This window comes from Manis javanica, chromosome 17, assembly GCF_040802235.1.
Source record: "Manis javanica isolate MJ-LG chromosome 17, MJ_LKY, whole genome shotgun sequence".
Taxonomy (NCBI): Eukaryota; Metazoa; Chordata; class Mammalia; order Pholidota; family Manidae; genus Manis; species Manis javanica.
The window spans coordinates 15,705,586-15,726,411 of NC_133172.1; the positions used below are offsets into that span (position 1 = coordinate 15,705,586).

The 20,826-nt window shown below is 41.4% G+C and overlaps 1 protein-coding gene across 15 annotated transcripts in view; it reads right to left on the minus strand.

Annotated features, from left to right (window-relative positions):
• The window catches only part of LOC140847101 (uncharacterized), a 112,189-nt gene extending 91,649 nt beyond the window's left edge, over window positions 1–20,540 (minus strand). For all 15 annotated transcript variants that reach the window (XR_012126789.1, XR_012126782.1, XR_012126783.1 and 12 more), the window contains exon 1: window positions 19,716–20,540. Coding sequence is in view for 3 of the 15 variants with exons in the window: in XM_073226281.1 (XP_073082382.1) it covers window positions 19,716–20,337 (622 nt within the window). In the remaining 12 variants the exon portion in view is untranslated. The remainder of the gene's footprint in view (window positions 1–19,715) is intronic.
• Between the last annotated feature and the right edge of the window lie 286 nt (window positions 20,541–20,826).

Consider the following 20,826-nt stretch of genomic DNA (forward strand, 5'->3'; position numbering starts at 1 on the left):
ATAGACCACAAGAAGGGACTAGCAGTTACCAAAGGAGAGGTGTGGGGAAGGGTGGGTGGTAGGGAGGGAGGAGGGGATTGAGGGGTATTATGATTAGTACACATGGTGTGGGGGCGGGGGATCACGGGGAAAACAGTGCAGCACAGAGAAGACAGGTAGTGACTCTGTGGCATCTTACCACACTGATGGACAGTGCCTGCAATGGGGTATGGGTAGGGACTCAATAATATGGGTGAATGTAGTGACCACATGGTGTTTCATTTTTTCATTTTCTTATTAAAGTATCGTTGATACACACTCTTATGAAGGTGGTGAAGTCCCCCAAAGCAGAGCTCCTCTTGCCCTCTCCTGTTAGGACTCTGGGTCAGATGAGGCTTTCTGTGTCTCCTTTGTCTTACATGGCACCTCATGTCTGCATTTGCTCAGTCCATGTTGTGAAGAAGTCAAAACATAACAACATAACTAGCTCAAGAGTGGAGGGACATCTGGCCACCACAAGGGGTGGAATAAACCTGTGGGCACTTGGGAAGTCTGGAAAAAACTGTGTCTTTTCCTTCCCTCTTTTCTTTCTCCTTGTATCTACTTTCCTAAACATGTACAATATGGAATCTCCAATCTGTCCTCCTCCCCAGCAAAAAACCTGGTCCAGGTTCAGTTTTCTTCATGTCAGTTCATAGTAATCCTTTTTTTTAATTGCTCAGGCCACAAACATTTAAAGTCCTTTGAGTCCTCTCTCTCCCTCCCAACCACACATTCAGAACATCAGCAAATTCCATCTGCCTTACCTTGCCTTACCTTCCATTTGTTCCCAGAACTTTCCCATGTCCGATCACTTTTATCCCCTTCCACTCTAGTTCAAGCCCCATCATTTTCTGCCAGGATTACTGGGAGAGCCTCCTACCTCAGAGGTTCCCAAAGTTTTTAGATTCACTGAGCCTTTGGTGTCTTACCTCTAGGCTGAAAGAAATACTTTATAATTCCATTTATTAAGTAGTTAGCTGCCAACAAGCTAACAAGTATTTATGCTTGTAGTAGGCTGGGTAATGAATGACCACCCAAAGAGATCAGGTCCTAATCTCTGAAACCTGTAATATTACTCTACCTTATTTAGAAAAAGGGGTTTTGGTCTTGATTAAATTAAGGATCTTGAGATGAGGAAGCTATCCTGTATTATCAGGGTGATCCCTAAATGCAACCACATGTCCTTACAAAATGGGTGATCCCTAAATGCAACCACATGTCCTTACAAAATGGAGGCGGATGGAAATCTGATACAGACAGACGAGGAGAAGTCAATGTGATCATGTAGCAAAGACTGGAGTGTTGCAGTCACTGGGCAAGCAATGCCAGCAGCCACCAGAACCTGGAAGAGGCAAAGAATGAACTCTCCTTTGAGAGCCTGCGGAGGGAGTGCAGCCCTGATGACACTTTAAATTTGTTCCAGTAATACTGATTTCAGACTTGTGGCTTCCAGAACTGTATAAAGTAATTTCTACTTTTTTAAGCTGCCGACGTGTGGAGATTTGTTAGAGCAGCCACAGGAAACATGATCCAGTGATACAGTATATTATAGCAACAACTAGACACTTACAAATAATAATATAAAAGGAAAAATATTTTTATTTCAATCTTAACCCCAATTACCATGCTAATGGAAAGTGTGTGATTCTTGGGCACTGTACAATTTCCAAAACCTTAGAAGTAACTGAACTGCCAGCCTTATTTCCTGTTTCACATCGATTTTCAAACAGTACTTGCTTTCTGTGACAGCTACTGCCAAAAACTGGTTTCAAAGGAATATGAGGGGGGATCAAGGGAAGATGGCGGCATGAGTAGTTCAGAGGAAATCTCCTCCCCAAAACATATATATATTTATGAAAATAAAATAAATACAACTATTCCTAAAAGAGACACCAGTGGATGCAGTACAACAGCCAGGATACATCTACATCTGCGAAAACACAACATCACACGAAGCGGGTAAGATACAAGCTGAGGCCAGGCGGGAACCAAACGCTCCCCCACCCCAGAACCCGGCGGGAAGAAAGGCGTCGGAACAGGGAGGGAGTGAAAGCCCAGGACTGCTAAACAACCAGCTCTAGAAATCCGCACCTGGAGCACAGACACAAGATGCACGGAGTGCTGGATATTAGACAAACGGAAAAGCAAAACCTGTGGGCAGGTCCCCACAAATGGCACCCTGAGACAAAAGAAAACCGAGTGCTTTCTGCAAGTCTTAAAGAGACAAGGACCCCATAGCTGGACATAGTTGTCCCGGCACACTTAGCAGGCAGCTCCGATTCCCAGGGAACTTTAGGCCCCCTAAACCCCTGGGAAGCAGCGCAGTTCTGAAGCCCCTCACGACACTAAGCAGCCTGCCAGTCGTTTCTCCAAACAGCGCGGAACCCCGACATGCCAGCCCAGTAGTGGGAGAGTGTCAGCACGTGCCGGGGAAGGCGGCGCCGGAAGGGACCGGGAGCAGATATCATGCGCCAACGGTGCCAGAGAGGACCAGGAAAGGCTTGTGCGAGCCCGCAACAGCGGCTACCAAACAGCCCGGGTGCAGCTCGTGAGCACCGGCGGCAGTGGAGCCAGAGGAGTCCAGGAGAGGTCCACACGGGAGAGCCCCATGCGCACCTGCAGTGGTGCCAGTGGGAGCAGATGGGCTCCCAGCAGCCAACCGGAATCCCAGCCCAATGCACAAACGCCTGGGTCAAACCCAAAGGCCACTGTTGGCACACAGCTGCCTGGCAGGGGTGCCGCTATCATGGAGAAGCACACCTGGCGTGACTCCACTCCCCGCAGGGCTCCTCCCTGCCCTGACGGAGACCCTGTCCACAGCAGCTTAGGGGATTAACCCAGTGGCTGCTCCAGGAGTGCGAGTAACCGACACAGGCAGAGGAGAAGGGCAAGGAATCAAGCAAGCAGGAAAGGACTTTCTTCTCCCAGCTGACACACCTGCAAGCTGCCTACAGCCATGGCTATCACCATGAAAAGGCAAAAAAATTTAGTCCAGTCCAAGATAGTTCAGACAACACCTGAGAGAGGATTTGCAGAGACAGGCCTAACCACTCTCCCTGAAAAAGAATTCAAAATAAAAATCATAAACATGCTGACAGAGCTGCAGAGAAATATGCAAGAGCTAAGGGATGACGTCCGGAGGGAGATTACAGACATCCGGAAGGCGATTACAGAAGGGAAACAAACTCGGGAAGGATGTATAACCAGAATGGGCAAGATGCAAGAGGCCATTGATGGAATAGGAACCAGAGAACAGGAATGCATAGAAGCTGGTGCAAAGAGAGAAGGATCTCCAGGAATGAAACAATATTAAGAGAACTGTATGACCAATCCAAAAGGAACAATATCCGCATTATAGGGGTACCAGAAGAAGAAGAGAGAGAAAAAGGGATAGAAAGTGTTTGGCTTTGAGGAAATAATTGCTGAGAACTTCCCCAAACTGGGGAAGGATATAGTTGCTCAGACTACGGAGGCACACAGAACTCCCAAGAGATGGGACTCAAAGAGGACAACACTAAGACACATAATAATTAAAATGGCAAAGATCAAAGAGAAGAACAGAGTATTAAAGGCAGCCAGAGAGAGAAAAAAGGTCACCGACAAAGGAAAACCCATCAGGCTATCATCAGACTTCTCAATAGAAACCTTACAGGCCAGAAGAGAATGGCATGATATATTTAATGCAATGGAACAGAAGGGCCTTGAACCAAGGATACTGTATCAAGCACAATTATCATTTAAATATGAAGGAGGGATTAAACAATTCCCAGACAAGCAAAAGTTGAGGGAATTTGCCTCCCACAAACCACCTCTACAGGGTATTTTAGAGGGACTGCTCTAGATGGGAGCACTCCTAAAAAGAGCACAGAACAAAACCTCCAACATATGAAGAATGGAGGAGGATGAATAAGAAGGGATAGAAATAAAGAATCATCAGACTGTGTTTATAATAGCTCAACAAATGAGTTAAGTTAGATAGTAAGGTAGTAAAGAGGCTAACCTTGAACCTTTGGTAACCACAAATCTAAAGCCTGCAATGGCAATAAGTACATATCTTTCAATAATCACCCTAAATGTAAATGGACTGAATGCACCAATCAAAAGACACAGAGTAATAGAATGGATAAAAAAGCAAGACCCATCCATATGCTGCTTACAAGAGGCTCACCTCAAACCCAAAGACATGCACAGATTAAAAGTCAAGGGATGGAAAAAGATATTTCATGCAAACAACAGCAAGAAAAAAAGCAGGTGTTGCAATACTAGTATCAAACAAAATAGACTTCAAAATAAAGTAACAAGAGATAAAGAAGGACATTATATAATGATAAAGGGCTCAGTCCAACAAGGGGATATAACCATTATGAACATATATGCACGCAATACAGGAGCACCAATATATGAGAAACAAATACTAACAGAATTAAAGGAGGAAATAGAATGCAATGCATCCATTTTGGGAGACTTCAACACACCACTCACTCCAAAGGACAGATCCACCAGACAGAAAATAAGTAAGGACACAGAGGCACTGAACAACACACTAGAACAGATGGACCTAAGAGATATCTATAGAACTCTACATCCAAAAGCAACAGGATCCACATTCTTCTCAAGTGCACATGGAACATTCTCCAGAATAGACCACATACTAGGCCACAAAAAGAGCCTCAGTAAATTCAAAAAGATTGAAATCCTACCAACTTTTCAGACCACAAAGGTATAAAACTAGAACTAAATCATACAAAGAAAGCAAAAAGGTCCACAAACACATGGAGGCTTAACAACGTGCTCCTAAATAATAAATGGGTCAACGACCAAATTAAAATACAGATCAAGGAATATATAGAAACAAATGACAACAACACAAAGCCCCAACTTCTGTGGGATGCAGCAAAAGCAGTTTTAAGAGTAAAGTCCATAGGAATCCAGGCATATTTAAAGAAGAAAGAACAAACCCAAATGAATAGTCTAACACCACAATTATCGAAATTGGAAAAAGAAGAACAAATGAGGTCTAAAGTCAGCAGAAGGAGGAACATAATAAACATCAGCGAAGAAATAAATAAAATTAAGAAGAATAAAACAATAGAAAAAAATCAATGAAACCAAGAGCTGGTTCTTCGAGAAAATAAACAAAATAGATAAGTCTCCAGCCAGACTTATTAAGAGAGAGAGTCAACACACATCAACAGAATCAGACATGAGAAAGGAAAAATCACGACGGACCCCACAGAAATACAAAGAATTACTAGAGAATACTATGAAAACTTATATGCTAACAAGCTGGAAAACCTAGGAGAAATGGACAACTTCCTAGAAAAATACAACCTTCCAAGACTGACCCAGAAAGAAACAAAATCTAAACAGACCAATTACCAGCAATGAAATTGAATCAGTAATCAAAAAACTACCCAAGAACAAACCCCCCGGGCCAGATGGATTTACCTCGGAATTTTATTAGACATACGGAGAAGACATAATACCCATTCTCTTTAAACTTTTCCAAAAAATAGAAGAGGAGGGAATACTCCCAAACTCATTCTATGAAGCCAACGTCACCCTAATACCAAAACCAGGCAAAGACCCCACCAAAAAAGAAAACTACAGACCAATATCCCTGATAAACATAGATGCAAAAATATTCAACAGAATATTAGCAAATCAAATTCAGAAATACATCAAGAGGATCATACACCATGACCAAGTGGGATTCATCCCAGGGATGCAAGGATGGTACAATATTCAAAAATCCATCAACATCATCCACCACATCAACAAAAAGAAGGACAAAACCACATGATCATCTCCATAGATGCTGAAAAAGCATTTGACAAAATTCAACATCCATTCATGATAAAAACTCTCAGCAAAATGGGTATAGAGGGCAAGTACCTCAACATAATAAAGGCCATATACGATAAACTCACAGCCAACGTCTGGACAGCGAGAAGCTGAAAGCTTTTCCTCTGAGATCGGGAACAAGACAGGGATGCCCACTCTCCCCACTGTCATTTAACATAGTACTGGAGGTCCTAGACATGGTAATTAGACAAAACAAAGAAATACAAGGAATCCAGATTGGTAAAGAAGAAATTAAACTGTCACTATTTGCAGATGACATGATATTGTACATAAAAAATCCCTAAAGACTCCACTCCAAAACTACTAGAACTGATATCGGAATACAGTAAAGTTGCAGGATACAAAATTAACACACAGAAATCTGTAGCTTTCCTATACACTAACAATGAAATAATAGAAAGAGAAATCAGGAAAACAATACCATTCACAATAGCATCAAAAAGAATAAAATACCTAAGAATAAACCTAACCAAGGAAGTGAAAGACCTATACCCTGAAAACTGTAAGACACTCTTAAGAGAAATTAAAGAGGTCACTAACAAATGGAAACTCATCACATGCTCCTGGTTAGGAAGAATTAATATTGTCAAAATGGCCATCCTACCCAAAGCAATACACAGATTCGATGCAATCCCTATCAAATTACCAACAGCATTCTTCAATCAACTGGAACAAATAGTTCAAGAGTTCATATGCAACCGCCAAAGACCCCGAATAGCCACAGCAATCCTGAGAAGGAAGTAAAGTGGGGGGGATCTCACTCCCCAACTTCAAGTTCTACTACAAACCCACAGTAATCAAGACAATTTGGTACTGGCACAAGAACAGAGCCACAGACCAGTGGAACAGAATAGAGACTCCAGACATTAACCCAAACATATATGGTCAATTAATATACAATAAAGGAGCCATGGACATACAATGGGGAAATGACAGTCTCTTCAACAGACGGTGCTGGCAAAACTGGACAGCTACATGTAAGAGAATGAAACTGGATCACTGTCTAACCCCATACACAAAAGTAAATTCGAAATGGATCAAAGACCTGAATGTAAGTCATGAAACCATAAAACTCTTAGAAAAAAACATAGGCAAAAATCTCATGGACATAAACATGAGTGACTTCTTCATGAATATATCTCCCCGGGCAAGAGAAACATAAGCAAAAATGAACAAGTGGGACTACATCAAGCTGAAAAGCTTCTGTACAGCAAAGGACACCATCAATAGAACAAAAAGATATCCTACAGTATGGGAGAATATATTCATAAATGACAGATCCGATAAAGGATTGACATTCAAAATATATAAAGAGCTCACACACCTCAACAAACAAAAACCAAATAATCCAATTAGAAAATAGGCACAGGATCTGAACAGACACTTCTCCAAAGAAGAAATTCAGATGACCAACAGACATATGAAAAGATGCTCCACATCGCTTATCATTAGAGAAATGCAAATTAAAACCACAACAAGATATCACCTCACACCAGTAAGGATGGCCACCATCCAAAAGACAAACAACAACAAATATTGGCGAGGTTGTGGATAAAGGGGAACCCTCCTACACTGCTGGTGGGAATGTAAATTAGTTCAACCATTGTGGAAAGCAGTATGGAGGTTCCTCAGAATGCTCAAAATAGAAATAACATTTGACCCAGGAATTTCACTTCTGGGAATTTACCCTAAGAATGCAGCACTCCAGTTTGAAAAAGACAGATGACCCCTATGTTTATCGCTGTACTATTTACGATAGCCAAGATATGGAAGCAACCTAAATGTCCATCAGTACATGAATGGATAAAGAAGATGTGGTACATATACACAATGGAATATTACTCAGCTATAAGAAAAAAACAGATCCTACCATTCGCAAGAACATGGATGGAGGTTGAGAGTATTATGCTCAGTGAAATAAGCCAAGTGGAGAAAGACAAGTACCAAATGATTTCACTCATATGTGGAGTATAAGAACAAAGAAAAACTGAAGGAACAAAACAGCAGCAGAATCACAGAATCCAGGAATGGACTAACAGTTACCAAAGGGAAAGGGACTGGGGAGGATGGGTGGGAAGGGAGGGATAAGGGCGGAGAAAAAGAAAGAGGGCATTACGATTAGCATGTATAGTGCGTGGGGGGCACAGGGAGGGCTGTGCAACACAAAGAAGACAAGTAGTGATTTTACAGCATCTTACTACACAGTTGGACAGTGACTGTGAAGGGGTATGGGGTGGGGACTTGGTGAACGGTGGAGCCTAGTAAACATAAAGTTCTTCATGTAATTGTAGATTAATGATACCAAAAAGAAAAAAATTTAAAAAAAAAGAATCATAGGCTTAATGCCTGAATAGACGGTTGAATAGAGTTGGGTGTGGGTATAAGGATGGCAAATGGTTTTGAGCCTACAGTTATGTCCCAACAGACCTTCTTTCCTTCACTGGTAAGAGAACCCAGGAAGGAGCAATGGCTTCCAATAATAAAGGCTACATTTTTTCCAGCAATGTGAATAACCAATGGATATGAATGGAAATGACATGTGTTGCTTCTAAGAAACATCTTTATAGAGAAAAAGTACAGCTTATTTTGTCCCTTTTCCCTCCTGCTGGCTAGAAAATAAATGGGATGGTTGGAGCTCCAGCAACCTTCTTGAACTATGAGAAAGAAGCCATGTATACAAAGGCTGGCACGGCAACAAGGGAGAAGGAGTCTGATGCCATCAAGTACTATACCTGCTCTGGACTGACCCTTTCCCATCTTCTTTTGCACAACAAGGAAACTTCTATTTTTTTAAGCTTCCGTTATTTTGGGTTTCCTGCAGCCAAAAATTAATACTAACTGATAAAGTTCCTGAGAAAAAAGAAGACAAAAACAGAAGCAGAGAGAAATGAAGGGCATCCTGATGAGTTTGAATATAGACCTGATGCTGGAGACATTCAATGTATGAGAACATGCCTGTAAAATTCCTAGCCTTGCACATAGGATGTATTCAAGAACTCTCCACTACCACAACCACCCTTCTAAATCACTGTATTCTCTTGCCTGACCTGCTGCAAAAGCCTCCTAACTCATCCACCCAGTAGTTTTTTTTGCCCACTTCCAATTTATTGTCCACAAAGGTGTCAGAGTGATATTCTTAGAATGAACCAGATTCTCCCATTTAAAGCTCTTCAGAGGTAGGAATTTACTCAAAGAAAACAAGTTCTCAGATTCAAAAAGACGTATCTACCGCTATGTTCATTGCAGCATAATTTATAATAGCCAAGGTATAGAAGCAACCTAAGGGACCATCAGTAGATGAATGGATAAAGATGTGGTACATATACACAATGGAATACTATTTAGCCTTAAGAAAGAAACAAATCCTACCATTTGCAACAACATGGATGGAGCTAGAGGGTATTATGCTAAGTGAAATAAGTCAGGCAGAGAAAGACAAATACCAAATGATTTCCTTCATTTGTGGAGTATAACAAGGAAGCAAAACTGAAGGAACAAAACAGCAGCAGATTCAGAGACTCCAACAAGGGACTAGTGGTTATCAAAGGGGAGGGGTGGGGGAGGATGGGTGGGAAGGGAGGGATAAGGGGATTGAGGAGTATTATGATTAGCACACATGGTGTGGGGGAGTCACAGGGAAAACAGTGCAGCACAGAGAAGACAAATAGTGACTGGCATCTTACTACACTGATGGACAGTGACTTCAATGGGGTATGGGGGGGACTCGGTAATATGGGTGAATATAGTAACAACATTGTTTTTCTTGTGAAACCTTCATAAGAGTGCATATCAATGATACCTTAATAAAAAAATCTTAAAAAAAAAATGTGAGGGCACTGAAAGGACAACAGCATGATTTGATGTTCAGTCTGTAAACTACTGAACTAGCGAGAAGCTCATGTCGTATCTGACAGATGGCAGGTATTGCTGTGCATCCTTCAAAATTGTGAAGTATCTTGTGGCACCCTGGTTAATTTGCTGGGGTGTCCTGGGGGCCTCCCCTATTTATGCTGTGAACTACAGTCCTACCTGGCTTCCCAGCCTTGCCTCTCTAATTTGTCACATAGCCACCAGAGCGATCCTTTCAAAACATAAGGCAGATTCTATCCTGCTCAGACCCTTCCATGGTTCCTCATTTTTCTGAGTCAAAGCCAACGTCTCTATGATGGCCTAAAAGGTCAAGATTTTCTTCCTTTTGACAGCTATAAGCCCTTGTCCACGAGGGCTTTGAAACAACAAGAACTGAGTTTTTCTTGCTCACTATTATAGACCTATTGCCTGACACAGATCCATGAATGTGATAGGTACTCATTAAATATTTGCTCTTTAGTGAAGCTTTAACTGCCTAGTAAAGAAGATTTGGTCCCTAGAGCATAATGGCCAAGGTTTCTCATTGTTCATCTCAATTATCACCATAATTGTCTACCCATCCTTGTAATTCATTTTGGTGACAATGAGAAAACACTTATTTTAACATCAGTTGAGGATCTGACAATCTTTATGGAGTGTCATCTGGGGTCCCAGGATGTTGCAGGCATGGGGGCTAGAGCTGTATACAAGTTGGGAGAAGTTCCTGTCTTCCTGGAGATTTCATTCTCAGAGCAATGAGATACAGTGAACAGTCCAGATCATAGTGGACAGTGGTAATGACGTTGAAAAGAGCTAAAACACGACCAGTTGATAGAGGATGACTGGGTGGCTACTTAGAATGGGTGGTCAGAGAAGTTATCTTTGAGAAGAGACATGTAAGCAAGACATGAATGACATGATGGAGCCAGCCAGGCGAAGATCAGCATAAGAGCATTCCAGGAAGAGAAAAAAACTGTGGAAAGCTCTTGGGTGGAGCAGTAGATTCAGACAATGTGGCTAGAGAGGAGAAAGCAAGGAGGAGAGGGGGTTTGAGGTCAGAGAGACAAAAGGGACTGAGTCACACTGTAAGCCATGGTAATGAATTTGGAATTTTTAATTTCAAGTGCCATGGGAAGTAATTGGGGGTTGTAAATTCTTCCATTTTATACCGTCCAATCAATTCTATTAGAGGAACAGAACATATTTTTGTTTTCAAAAATATATTAGCTGTTGTAAGAATGCAGTAGGTAAGAATGGATGTTGTTCCTGTACTAAGATTACCCCTCCAGGTGTGGCACTCATCATACAAATAATAGTAGGCAAGTAGAGGGATTCTCAAGATGATGGTGTGAGTAGGCTGGCAGAAATCTCCTCCCCAAACCATATATATTTTGAAAATACAAAAAATACAACTATTCCCTAAAAGAGTTACCAGAAGATACAGTACACCAGCCAGGCTACATCTACATCTCCAAGAACTTAACATGTCATGAAAAGAGTAAGATACAAAGCCATGACCTGGCAGGACTCGAGCACTACCCCCACCCCAGCTCACTGGCGGGAGGAAAAGAAACAGAGTGGGGAGGGCATGGAAGCAGAGGTCTGCCAAATAACCAGCCCTAGTAATCTGCACCACGAGCACAGACACACATTGCATGGTGTACTGGATATTAGAGGAACAGAAAAGTAAAATCTAAGACTAAGACTGCGAACAGGTTCCCACAGCCGGCTGCCCTAGGACAAAAGAAACGTGAGCACTTGAAAAGTCTTAAAGGGACAAGGGCTTAACAAATCGTCATGGCACACTCAGCCCAGCAGGCTGGGAACTTTAAGGAACTTCAGGCACCCTAACCTCCTGGGTGGCAACGCAGCTCCAAAACCCCTCACAGCGATCAGCAGGCTGCCATTCATTCACCGCCGCCGGCACTTCAAGCAAACCAGCTGACTGGCCATTGCTGCAGAGCAGCCTGGGAGCAGTACTGCCCACAGCAACCACACAGAGGCTTCTCCCAGTGCACAGCTGACCGGGTCAGATCCAGAAGCTGCCCCCTGCCCACAGTTGACCGTCACAGACACCAGAGACAGTCACAGAGTCCAGAAGGTACAAAGGAGCTCTATTTTTGCAATGAACACACGCTGCAGCCAGTGCCCTAGACCATCCCGAGGGCCACCCAGCCCACGGTAGCTCAGGGGATTAACCCAGAAGCTGCTCCCTGTGTGCGGTTGACCAGCACAGGCATCGGAGACGGGCAAGGCGACCAGCAAACAGGAAAGAACTTTGTTCTCTGAGCTGACACATGCACCACTCACTGGCGATCACTTGCATCGCCATGAAAAGGCAAAAAAACCTTGTTCAGTCCGAAATCCCTCAAACACCAGACAGAGGGCCTGGTAACATCGAAATCACCAATCTTCATGAAAAAGAACTCACAAATCGTAAGCATGCTGATGGACCTACAGAGAAATATGCAAGAGTTAAGGGATGAATTCCAGAGGGAGTTACCCGAAATGAAACAAACAATGAAAGGATTGAAGACCAGACTGGATGAGGTGCAAGAGACTGTTCATGGAATAGAAATCAGAGAACAGGAATACAGAGAAGCTGAGGCAGGGAGAGATCAAAGGATCTCGAGGAATGAAAGAATATTGAGAACTGTGTGACCAATCCAAATGGAACAATATTTGCATTATAGGGGTACCAGACGAAGGAGAGAGAGGAAAAAGGATAGAAAGTCTTTGAAAAAATAATAGCTGAAAACTTCCCCAATCTGGGGAAGGAAATAGTCTCTCGGACCAAAAAAGGAGACAGAGGCACTGAACAACACATTTGAACAGATCTCCCAACACAAGGAACCCAAGGAAGACAACACAACACCAGGAAAAGACATACAATAATTAAAATGGCAAAGATCAAAACAAGGACAGGGTATTAGAAGCATCCACAGAGAGAAAAAAGATCACCTACAAAGGAAAACCCATCAGGCTATCATCAGACTTCTCAGCAGAAACTTTACAGGGCAGAAGGGAATGGCATGATAAATTCAATGCAATGAAACAGAAGGGCCTTGAACCAAGAATACTGTATCCAGCAAGATTATCATTTAAACTTGAAAGAAGTATTAAACAATTCCAAGATACACAAAAGTTGAGGGAATTCACCTCCCACAAACCATCTCTATAGGGAATTTTAAAGGGACTCCTCTAGATGGAAGTGCTCCTAAGGCTAAGTAGATGTCACCAGAGAAAATGAAACCACAGCAAAGAAAGCGGACCAACCAAATACTAATAAAATGCAAAATAAAATGGGCAATCCACAAAATCACTCAAGGGAAAGACAAAAGAGTACAGAATAAATACCTAACCTATAAAGAGAGGAGGAGAAACAAAAAGAAGGGAGAGAAATGAACAATCATCAGACTGTGTTTATAATAGCGTGATAAGTGAGTTAAGTTAGACAGTTAGATAGTAAAGAAGCTACCCTTGAACCTTTGGTAACCACGAATCAAAAGCGGGCAATGGCAGTAAGTACATGTCTATGACAATCACCCTAAATGTAAATGGACTGAACGTACCAATCAAAAGAAACAGAGTAACAGAATGGATAAAAAAGCAAGATGCTTCTATATTCTGTGCACAAGTGACTCACTTTAAACCCAAAGCCATACACAGACTAACAGTGAAGGGATGTAAAAAGATATTTCATGCATACAATAGGGAGAAAAAAGCAGGAGTTGCAGTACTTGTATCAGAAAAAATAGACCTCAAAACAAAGAAAGTCACAAGAGACATAGAAGGATGTTATATAATGATAAAAGGGTCATTCCAACAAGAGGATATATACCATTATAAATATTTACGTGCCCAACACAGGAGCACCTACATATGAGAAACAAATATGAACAGAATTAAAAGGGGAAATAGTAAGCAATGCATTCATTCTAGGAGAGTTCAACACTCCACTCACACTGAAGGACAGATAAATCAGACAGAAAATAAAAAAGGAGACAGTGAACAACACATTAGAACAGATGGCCCTAACAGACATCTACAGAACTCTACATCCAAAAGCAGCAGAATACACATTCTTCTCAAGTGCACATCAAACATTTCCAAGAATAGATCATATACTAGACCACAAAAAGGGCCTCAGTAATTCAAAAAGATTGAAATTGTATCAACCAGTTTCTCAGACCACAAAGGTATGAAACGAGAAATAAATTATGCAAAGAAAATAAAAAATCCCACAAACACATGGAGACTTCACAACATGCTCCTAAATAATGAATTGATCATTCACCAAATAAAAACAGAGATCAAGCAATATATGGAGACAAATGACAACAATAATTCAACTCCATAAAAATCTGTGGGACACAGCGAAGGCCATGCTAAGAGGAAAGTATATTGCAAAACAGGCCTACCTCAGGAAAGAACAACCCCATATGAGCAGTCTAAACTCACAATTAAGAAAACAAGAAAAAGAAGAACAAATGAGGACCAAAGTCAGTAGAAGGAGGGACATAATAAAGATTAGAGCAGAAATAAATAAAATCAAGAAGAATAAAACAATAGAAAGAATCAATGAAAGCAAGAGCTGGTTTCTTTGAGAAAATAAACAAAATAGATAAACACATAGCCAGACTTATCAAGAAAAAAAGAGAGCCTACTAACATAAACAGAATCAGAAATGAGAAAGGAAAAATCACTACAGACACCACACAAATACAAAGAATTATTAGATAATACTATGAAAAATTATATGCTAACAAACTGGATAACCTAGAAGAAATGGACAACTTTCTAGAAAAATACAAGGCTGACCCAGTAAAAAACAGAAAATCTGAACAGACCAATTACCAGCAATGAAATTGAACTGGTAATCAAAAAACTGCCTAAGAAAAAAACTCCTGGACCAGATGGCTTCACCACTGAATTTTATTAAACATTTAGTGAAAACCTCATACCCATCCTCCTAAAACTTTTCCAAAGAGTAGAAGAGGGAATACTTCCAAACTCATTCTATGAGGCTAGCATCACTCTAATACCAAAACCAGGCAAAGACACCACAAAAAAAGGAAATTACAGACCAATATCCCTGATGAACATAGATGCAAAAATACTCAACAAAATATTAGCAAACCTAATTCAAAAATACATCAAAAAGATCATCCATTGTAATCAAGTAGGATTTATTCTAGGGATGCAAGGATGGTACAACATTCGAAAATCCATCAACATCATCCACCACATCAACAAAAGAAGGACAAAAACCACATCATAATCTCCACAGCTGCTGAAAAACATTTGACAAAATTCAACATACATTCATGATAAAAACTCAACAAAATGGATGTAGAGGGCAAGTACCTCAACATAATAAAGGCCATATTTGACAAACCCACAGTCAACATTATACTTAACAGCAAGAAGCTGAAAGTTTTTCCTTTAAGACTGGGAACAAGACAAGGATGGCCACTCTCCCCACTTCTATTCAACACAGTACTGGATGTCCTAGCCACCACAATCAGACAACACAAAGAAATAAAAGGCATCCACATTGGAAAGGAAGAAGCTAAACTATCCCTATTTGCAGATGACATGATATTGTACATAAAAAACCCTAAAGAATCCACTCAAAAACTACCAGATTTAATATTTGAATTCAGCAAAGTTGCAGGACACAAAATTAATACACAGAAATCTGTGGCATTCCTATACACTGACAATGAACTAGCAGAGAGAGAAATCAGGAAAACAGTTCCATTCACAGTTGCATCAGAAAGAATAAAATACCTACGAACAAACTTAACCAAGGAAATGAAAGACCTATACTCTGAAAACTACAAGACACTCATGAGAGAAATTAAAGAAGATATCAATAAATGGAAACACATCCTGTGCTCATGGATAGGAAGAATTAATATTGTCAAAATGGCCATTCTGCCTAAAGCAATCTACAGATTCAATGCAATTCCTATCAAAATACCAAAAATATTCTTTAATGAACTAGAGAAAATCGTTCTAAAATTCATATGGAACCACAAAAGACTGCAAATAGCCAAAGCAATTTGAGAAGGATAAAGCTGGGGGGATTATGCTCCCCAACCTCAAGCTCTACTACAAAGCCACAGTAATCAAGACAATTTGGTACTGGCACAAGAACAGACTCATAGACCAATGGAACAGACTAGAGAGCCCTGATAGAAACCCAACCATATATGGTCAATTAATATATGATAAAGGAGCCAAGGCCATACAATGGGGAAATGACACCTCTTCAACAGATTGTGTTGGCAAAACTGGGCAGCTACATGTAAGAGAATAAAACTGGATTATTGTTTAACCCCATACACAAAAGTATACTCAAAATGGATTAAAGACTTGAATATAAGTCATGAAACCATACAACTCTTAGAAGACAATATGGGCAAAAATCTTCTGAATATAAGCATGGGCAACTTCTTCCTGAATGCATCTCCTTGAACAAGAGAAACAAAAGCAAAAATGAACTCATGTGACTACATCAAACTAAAAAGTTTCTGTACCACAAAGGACACCATCAACAGAACAAAAAGGCATCCTACAATATGGGATAATATATTTGTAAATGACATATCTGACAAAGGGTTAACATCCAAAATATATAAAGAACTCACACGACTCAACACCCAAAATGCAAATAATATGATTAACAAATGGGCAGAGGATATGAAGACACAGTTCTCCACAGAAGAAATTCAGATGGCCAATAGACACATGAAAAGATGCTCCACATCACTAATCATCAGGGAAATACAAATTAAAACCACAATGAGATATCACCTCACACCAGTAAGGATGGCCAGCATTGAAAAGACTAGGAACAACAAATGCTGGCGAAGATGTGGAGAAAGGGGAACTCTCCTACTACACTGTTGGTGGGAATGTAAGCTAGTTCAACCACTCTGGAAAGCAATGTTAAGGTTCCTCGAAAAACTAAAAATAGAAATACCATTTGACCCGGGAATCTCCCTCCTTGAATTTCCCCAAAGAATACAAGTTCTCAGACTAAAAAAGACATATGCACCCCTATGTTTGTCGCAGCACCATTTACAATAGCCAAGATATGGAAGCAACCTAAGTGTCCATCAGTAGATAAATGGACAAAGAAGATGTGGTACATATACACAATGGAATACTATTCAGCCAAAAGAAAGAAACAAATCCTACCATTTGCAACAACATGGATGGAGCTAGAGGAAATTATGCTCAGTGAAGTAAGCCAGGCGGAGAAAGACAAGTGCCAAATTATTTCCCTCATTTGTGGAGTATAACAATGAAGCAAAACTGAAGGAACAAAATAGCAGCAGACTGAGAGACTCCTAGAAGGGACTAGTGGTTACCAAAGGGGAGGGGTGTGTGAGGGCAGGTGGGGATGGAGGGAGAAGGGGATTGAGGGGTATTATGTTTAGTACACACGGTGTGCGGGATCAGGGGGAAAACAGTGTAGCAGAGAGAAGGCAAATAGTGATCTGTGGCGTCTTGCTGCACTTGATAGACAGTGACTGCATTGGGGTATGGATAGGGACTTGATATGGGTAACTGTAGTAAGCACATTGTTTTTTCATGTGAAACCTTCATGAGAGTGTATATAAATAATACCTTAATAAAAATATTTTTAAAAACCAACAAAAAAAAATCGTATGATTATTGCAAGAGATACAGAAAAAGCATTTCAGAAATGCTTCAACATCTATTCATGACAAAAACTCAACAAAGTATGTATAGCAGGCATATACCTCAACATAATAAAAGTCATATGTGGTAAGACAACACCTAACATCATCAGCACTGTGAAGAACTGAAAGCTTTTCCTCTGAGATCAGGAACAAGACAAGGTGCCACTCCTGCATTTTTATTCAACAAAGTACTGGAAGTCCTAGCCAGAACAATTAGGTAAGAAAAAGAAACAAAAGGCATCCAAATCAGAACAAAAAAAGCAAAACCGTCATTATCTGTATATGACATATTATATATATAAAATCCTGAAGACTCAAAAAGCTGTTACAACTAACTGAATGAAGTCAATAATATTGAGAATGTAAAGTCAATATTCAAAACTCACCTGTGTTTCCACACACTAATAGTTAACTATCAGAAAGAAATATTAAGAGAATACTTCCATTTATAATTAATTGCATTGAAAACAATAAAATACCCATGAATATATCTAACAAATGCGGTGAAAAATCTGTATGCTGAGAACTGTAAGACACTGATGAAAGAAGTTGAAGAATATGTAAAAAAATGGAAAGAGTCTGTGCTCATAGACTGAAACAATTATCATCACATACTACTCAAAGCAATCCACAGATTCAATGTAACCCCTTATCAAAACCCAAGTGGCATTTTTCATGGAACTAGAACAAACCTAAAATGCATATGGAACCACAAAAGTCTGAATAGCCAAAGCAATCTTGAGAAAGAACGACAAAGGTGGAGGCATCAAGCTCCCTGATTTCAAACTATATTAATAAATCTATAATAATCAAACCACTACAGGACAGACACCTTGATCCATGGAACAGAATAGAGAGCTCAGAGATAAACCCTATACCATACACAAAAATCAACTCAAAATGGATCAAAGACTGAAACATTAAGACCTGAAATCATAAACTTCCTAGAAGAAAATGTGGAAGGTAAGCTCACTTACACTGGTCTTGTTGATGGTTTTTTGAATTTGACACCAAGACTGAAAGAAGGCAACAAAAGTAAAAAGAAAAAGTAGGATTATATCAAACTAAAAGGCTTCTGTACAGCCAAGGAAGCAATCAACAAAATAAAAAGACAATCTATAGATTGAGAGAAAATATTTTCAAATCACATATCTGATAAGGGATTAATACCTAAAATATAGAAGGAGTTAACACAATTCAGTAGGGAAAAAAACCCCACCAAACAACCCAATTACAAAATGGGCAGGGACGTAAATAGACATTTTTCCAAAGAACACATACAAATAGCCAACAGGTACATGAAAAGGTGCTCAACATCATTAATCATCAAGGAAATGCAAATCAAAACCATAAAGTGATATCGCCTCATACCTGTTAGAATGTGTATTATCAGAAAGGCAAGTTATACCAAGTGTTGGTGAGGATGTGCAGAAAAGGGTTCCCTTTCAGTGCACTGTTAGAATGTAAATTGGTTCTGATATTACCTAAAACAGTATGGAGCTTCAATAAAAAATAAAAAATGGAACTACCACATGATCCAGCAATTCCATTTCTGAGTATTCATCCAAAGGAGGTGAAATCCCAATCTTAAAATATCTGCTCTGTTCACTGCAGCACTGTTTACAACAGCCAGGACATAGAAACAATCTAAGTGTCCACTGATGGATGAATGGACAAAGAAAATGTTGTGTATATATATTATATATATATATATGTATATATATACACACACAATGAGATATTATTCAGTAAAAAAATGGAAATTCTGCCATTTTGTAACAACATGGATGTACCCTAAGTGAAATAAGTCAAGCACTGTATGATAACACATTTGGAATCTAAAACAAAACAAAAAAGAGAGAATTCATACATATACAGAACAGACTGGTGAAAACCAGACAAGGCGGGGGTGAGGGGTAGGTAGGCCCAATGGGTGATGGTCAAAAGTTACAAACTTCCAGTTACCAAACGCAGTAGTCCTGGGATGTAAAATATAGTATGGTGAATATAGTTAACAATGTTGTATTTGTAGATTTAAATGTTGAGAGAGTAGATATTAAAAGTTCTCATCCCAAGAAAAAAAAGACTCCTAACTATACATAGTGATGGATGTTAACTAAACTTACTGCTGTAATCATTTCACAATGTGTAATACATACTCCAAATTATGTTGTACACCTAAAACTAACACAATGCGATATGTCAATATATCTCAATTATAAAACTATTAATTTTAGAATTATCTAGCAGCACTTAACTCACAATTAGAGGCGCGCCATGCGGGCGGTGGGCGCGGGCAGGGCTGAGGGCGCCCCGTAGCGGTGCCAGGCGGCGGCGAGGGGCGGGAGCGCCGGGCGCGGGGAGCCGGCGGCGGCCGCTCGCTGAAGGGGCGCCGCGGTGACTGTGCTCTCGCCGCCGGGCGCAGGCCTTCAGGGAACCTCGGCGGCGGCGGCGCAGGGGGCGAGGCGGGCCCCCGCTTCCAGGGGAAGGAGGCGCGGGAGTCTGAGCGAGGCCGGGCAGGGAGGCCTTCCCCCGCGCCCGCCTGGCTCGTCCCGGCGGCCCCAGCGTCCCGCTCCCGCTGCCTCCCCGGCCCCAGAGATACCCCGAGCTCGCCCCGGAGGCGGGCCCGGGCGGCGGAGCCTCGGCGGCCAGCGCAGCCTCGGGGTAGCGAGGGCAGGAGCGCACGCGCGTGAGCAGAGAAGGCCGGCGGGGCTGCCGCGCAGGCGCTGTGGGAGAATGACCCCGGGGTCAGCGCGGCGCGCTGCCTGAGAGGGGAGGCCGAGGAAGCCCGGCGGATCGAGGGCGAGAGAGCGCCACAGCTCTGCAGGGACCAGCGGGACGCCCGGCGGGAGCTCAAGCTGCTGCTGCTCGCAGCTTCAATCATACCAGATGAAGACAGACCGGAATTGCTGACTGCCCTGCAGATGGTCACACATCTATTCGACTATGGTGTTTGTCCTGTGTGTGAGCGTGGGTTGCAGTGGCTCTATAGTGTCTCCAGTGGCCCGTGGCCCTCTGTCCCATGCTGCTTCCTCCACCCTCCTGTCAGTCGCGTGTGACTGCCACAGACAAATGACCAAAGGGGGAGACCAGGTAGTGTGCTCATTATGAAGATTTTTGGTAAGAAGGTACAGACCTGTTGTTAGGGTGGGAGTTTTAGATCAAGAATTGCCCCGAGACAGGCTCCTAGGAACGTGTGGATAAGAGACTTCAAAATGGGGTTTCCGCCCTGGGACTGTCCTTTCAGGGAGTTCTGTGGGATTCATATGCATCATATTTGAGTTTGACAAAGTTCCTTGAGCCCTGATGGCAAGAACCTGCTGTGAATTCTCTCTTCTTACTTCATTGTGATTGTATGTATGAGGTCACAGCC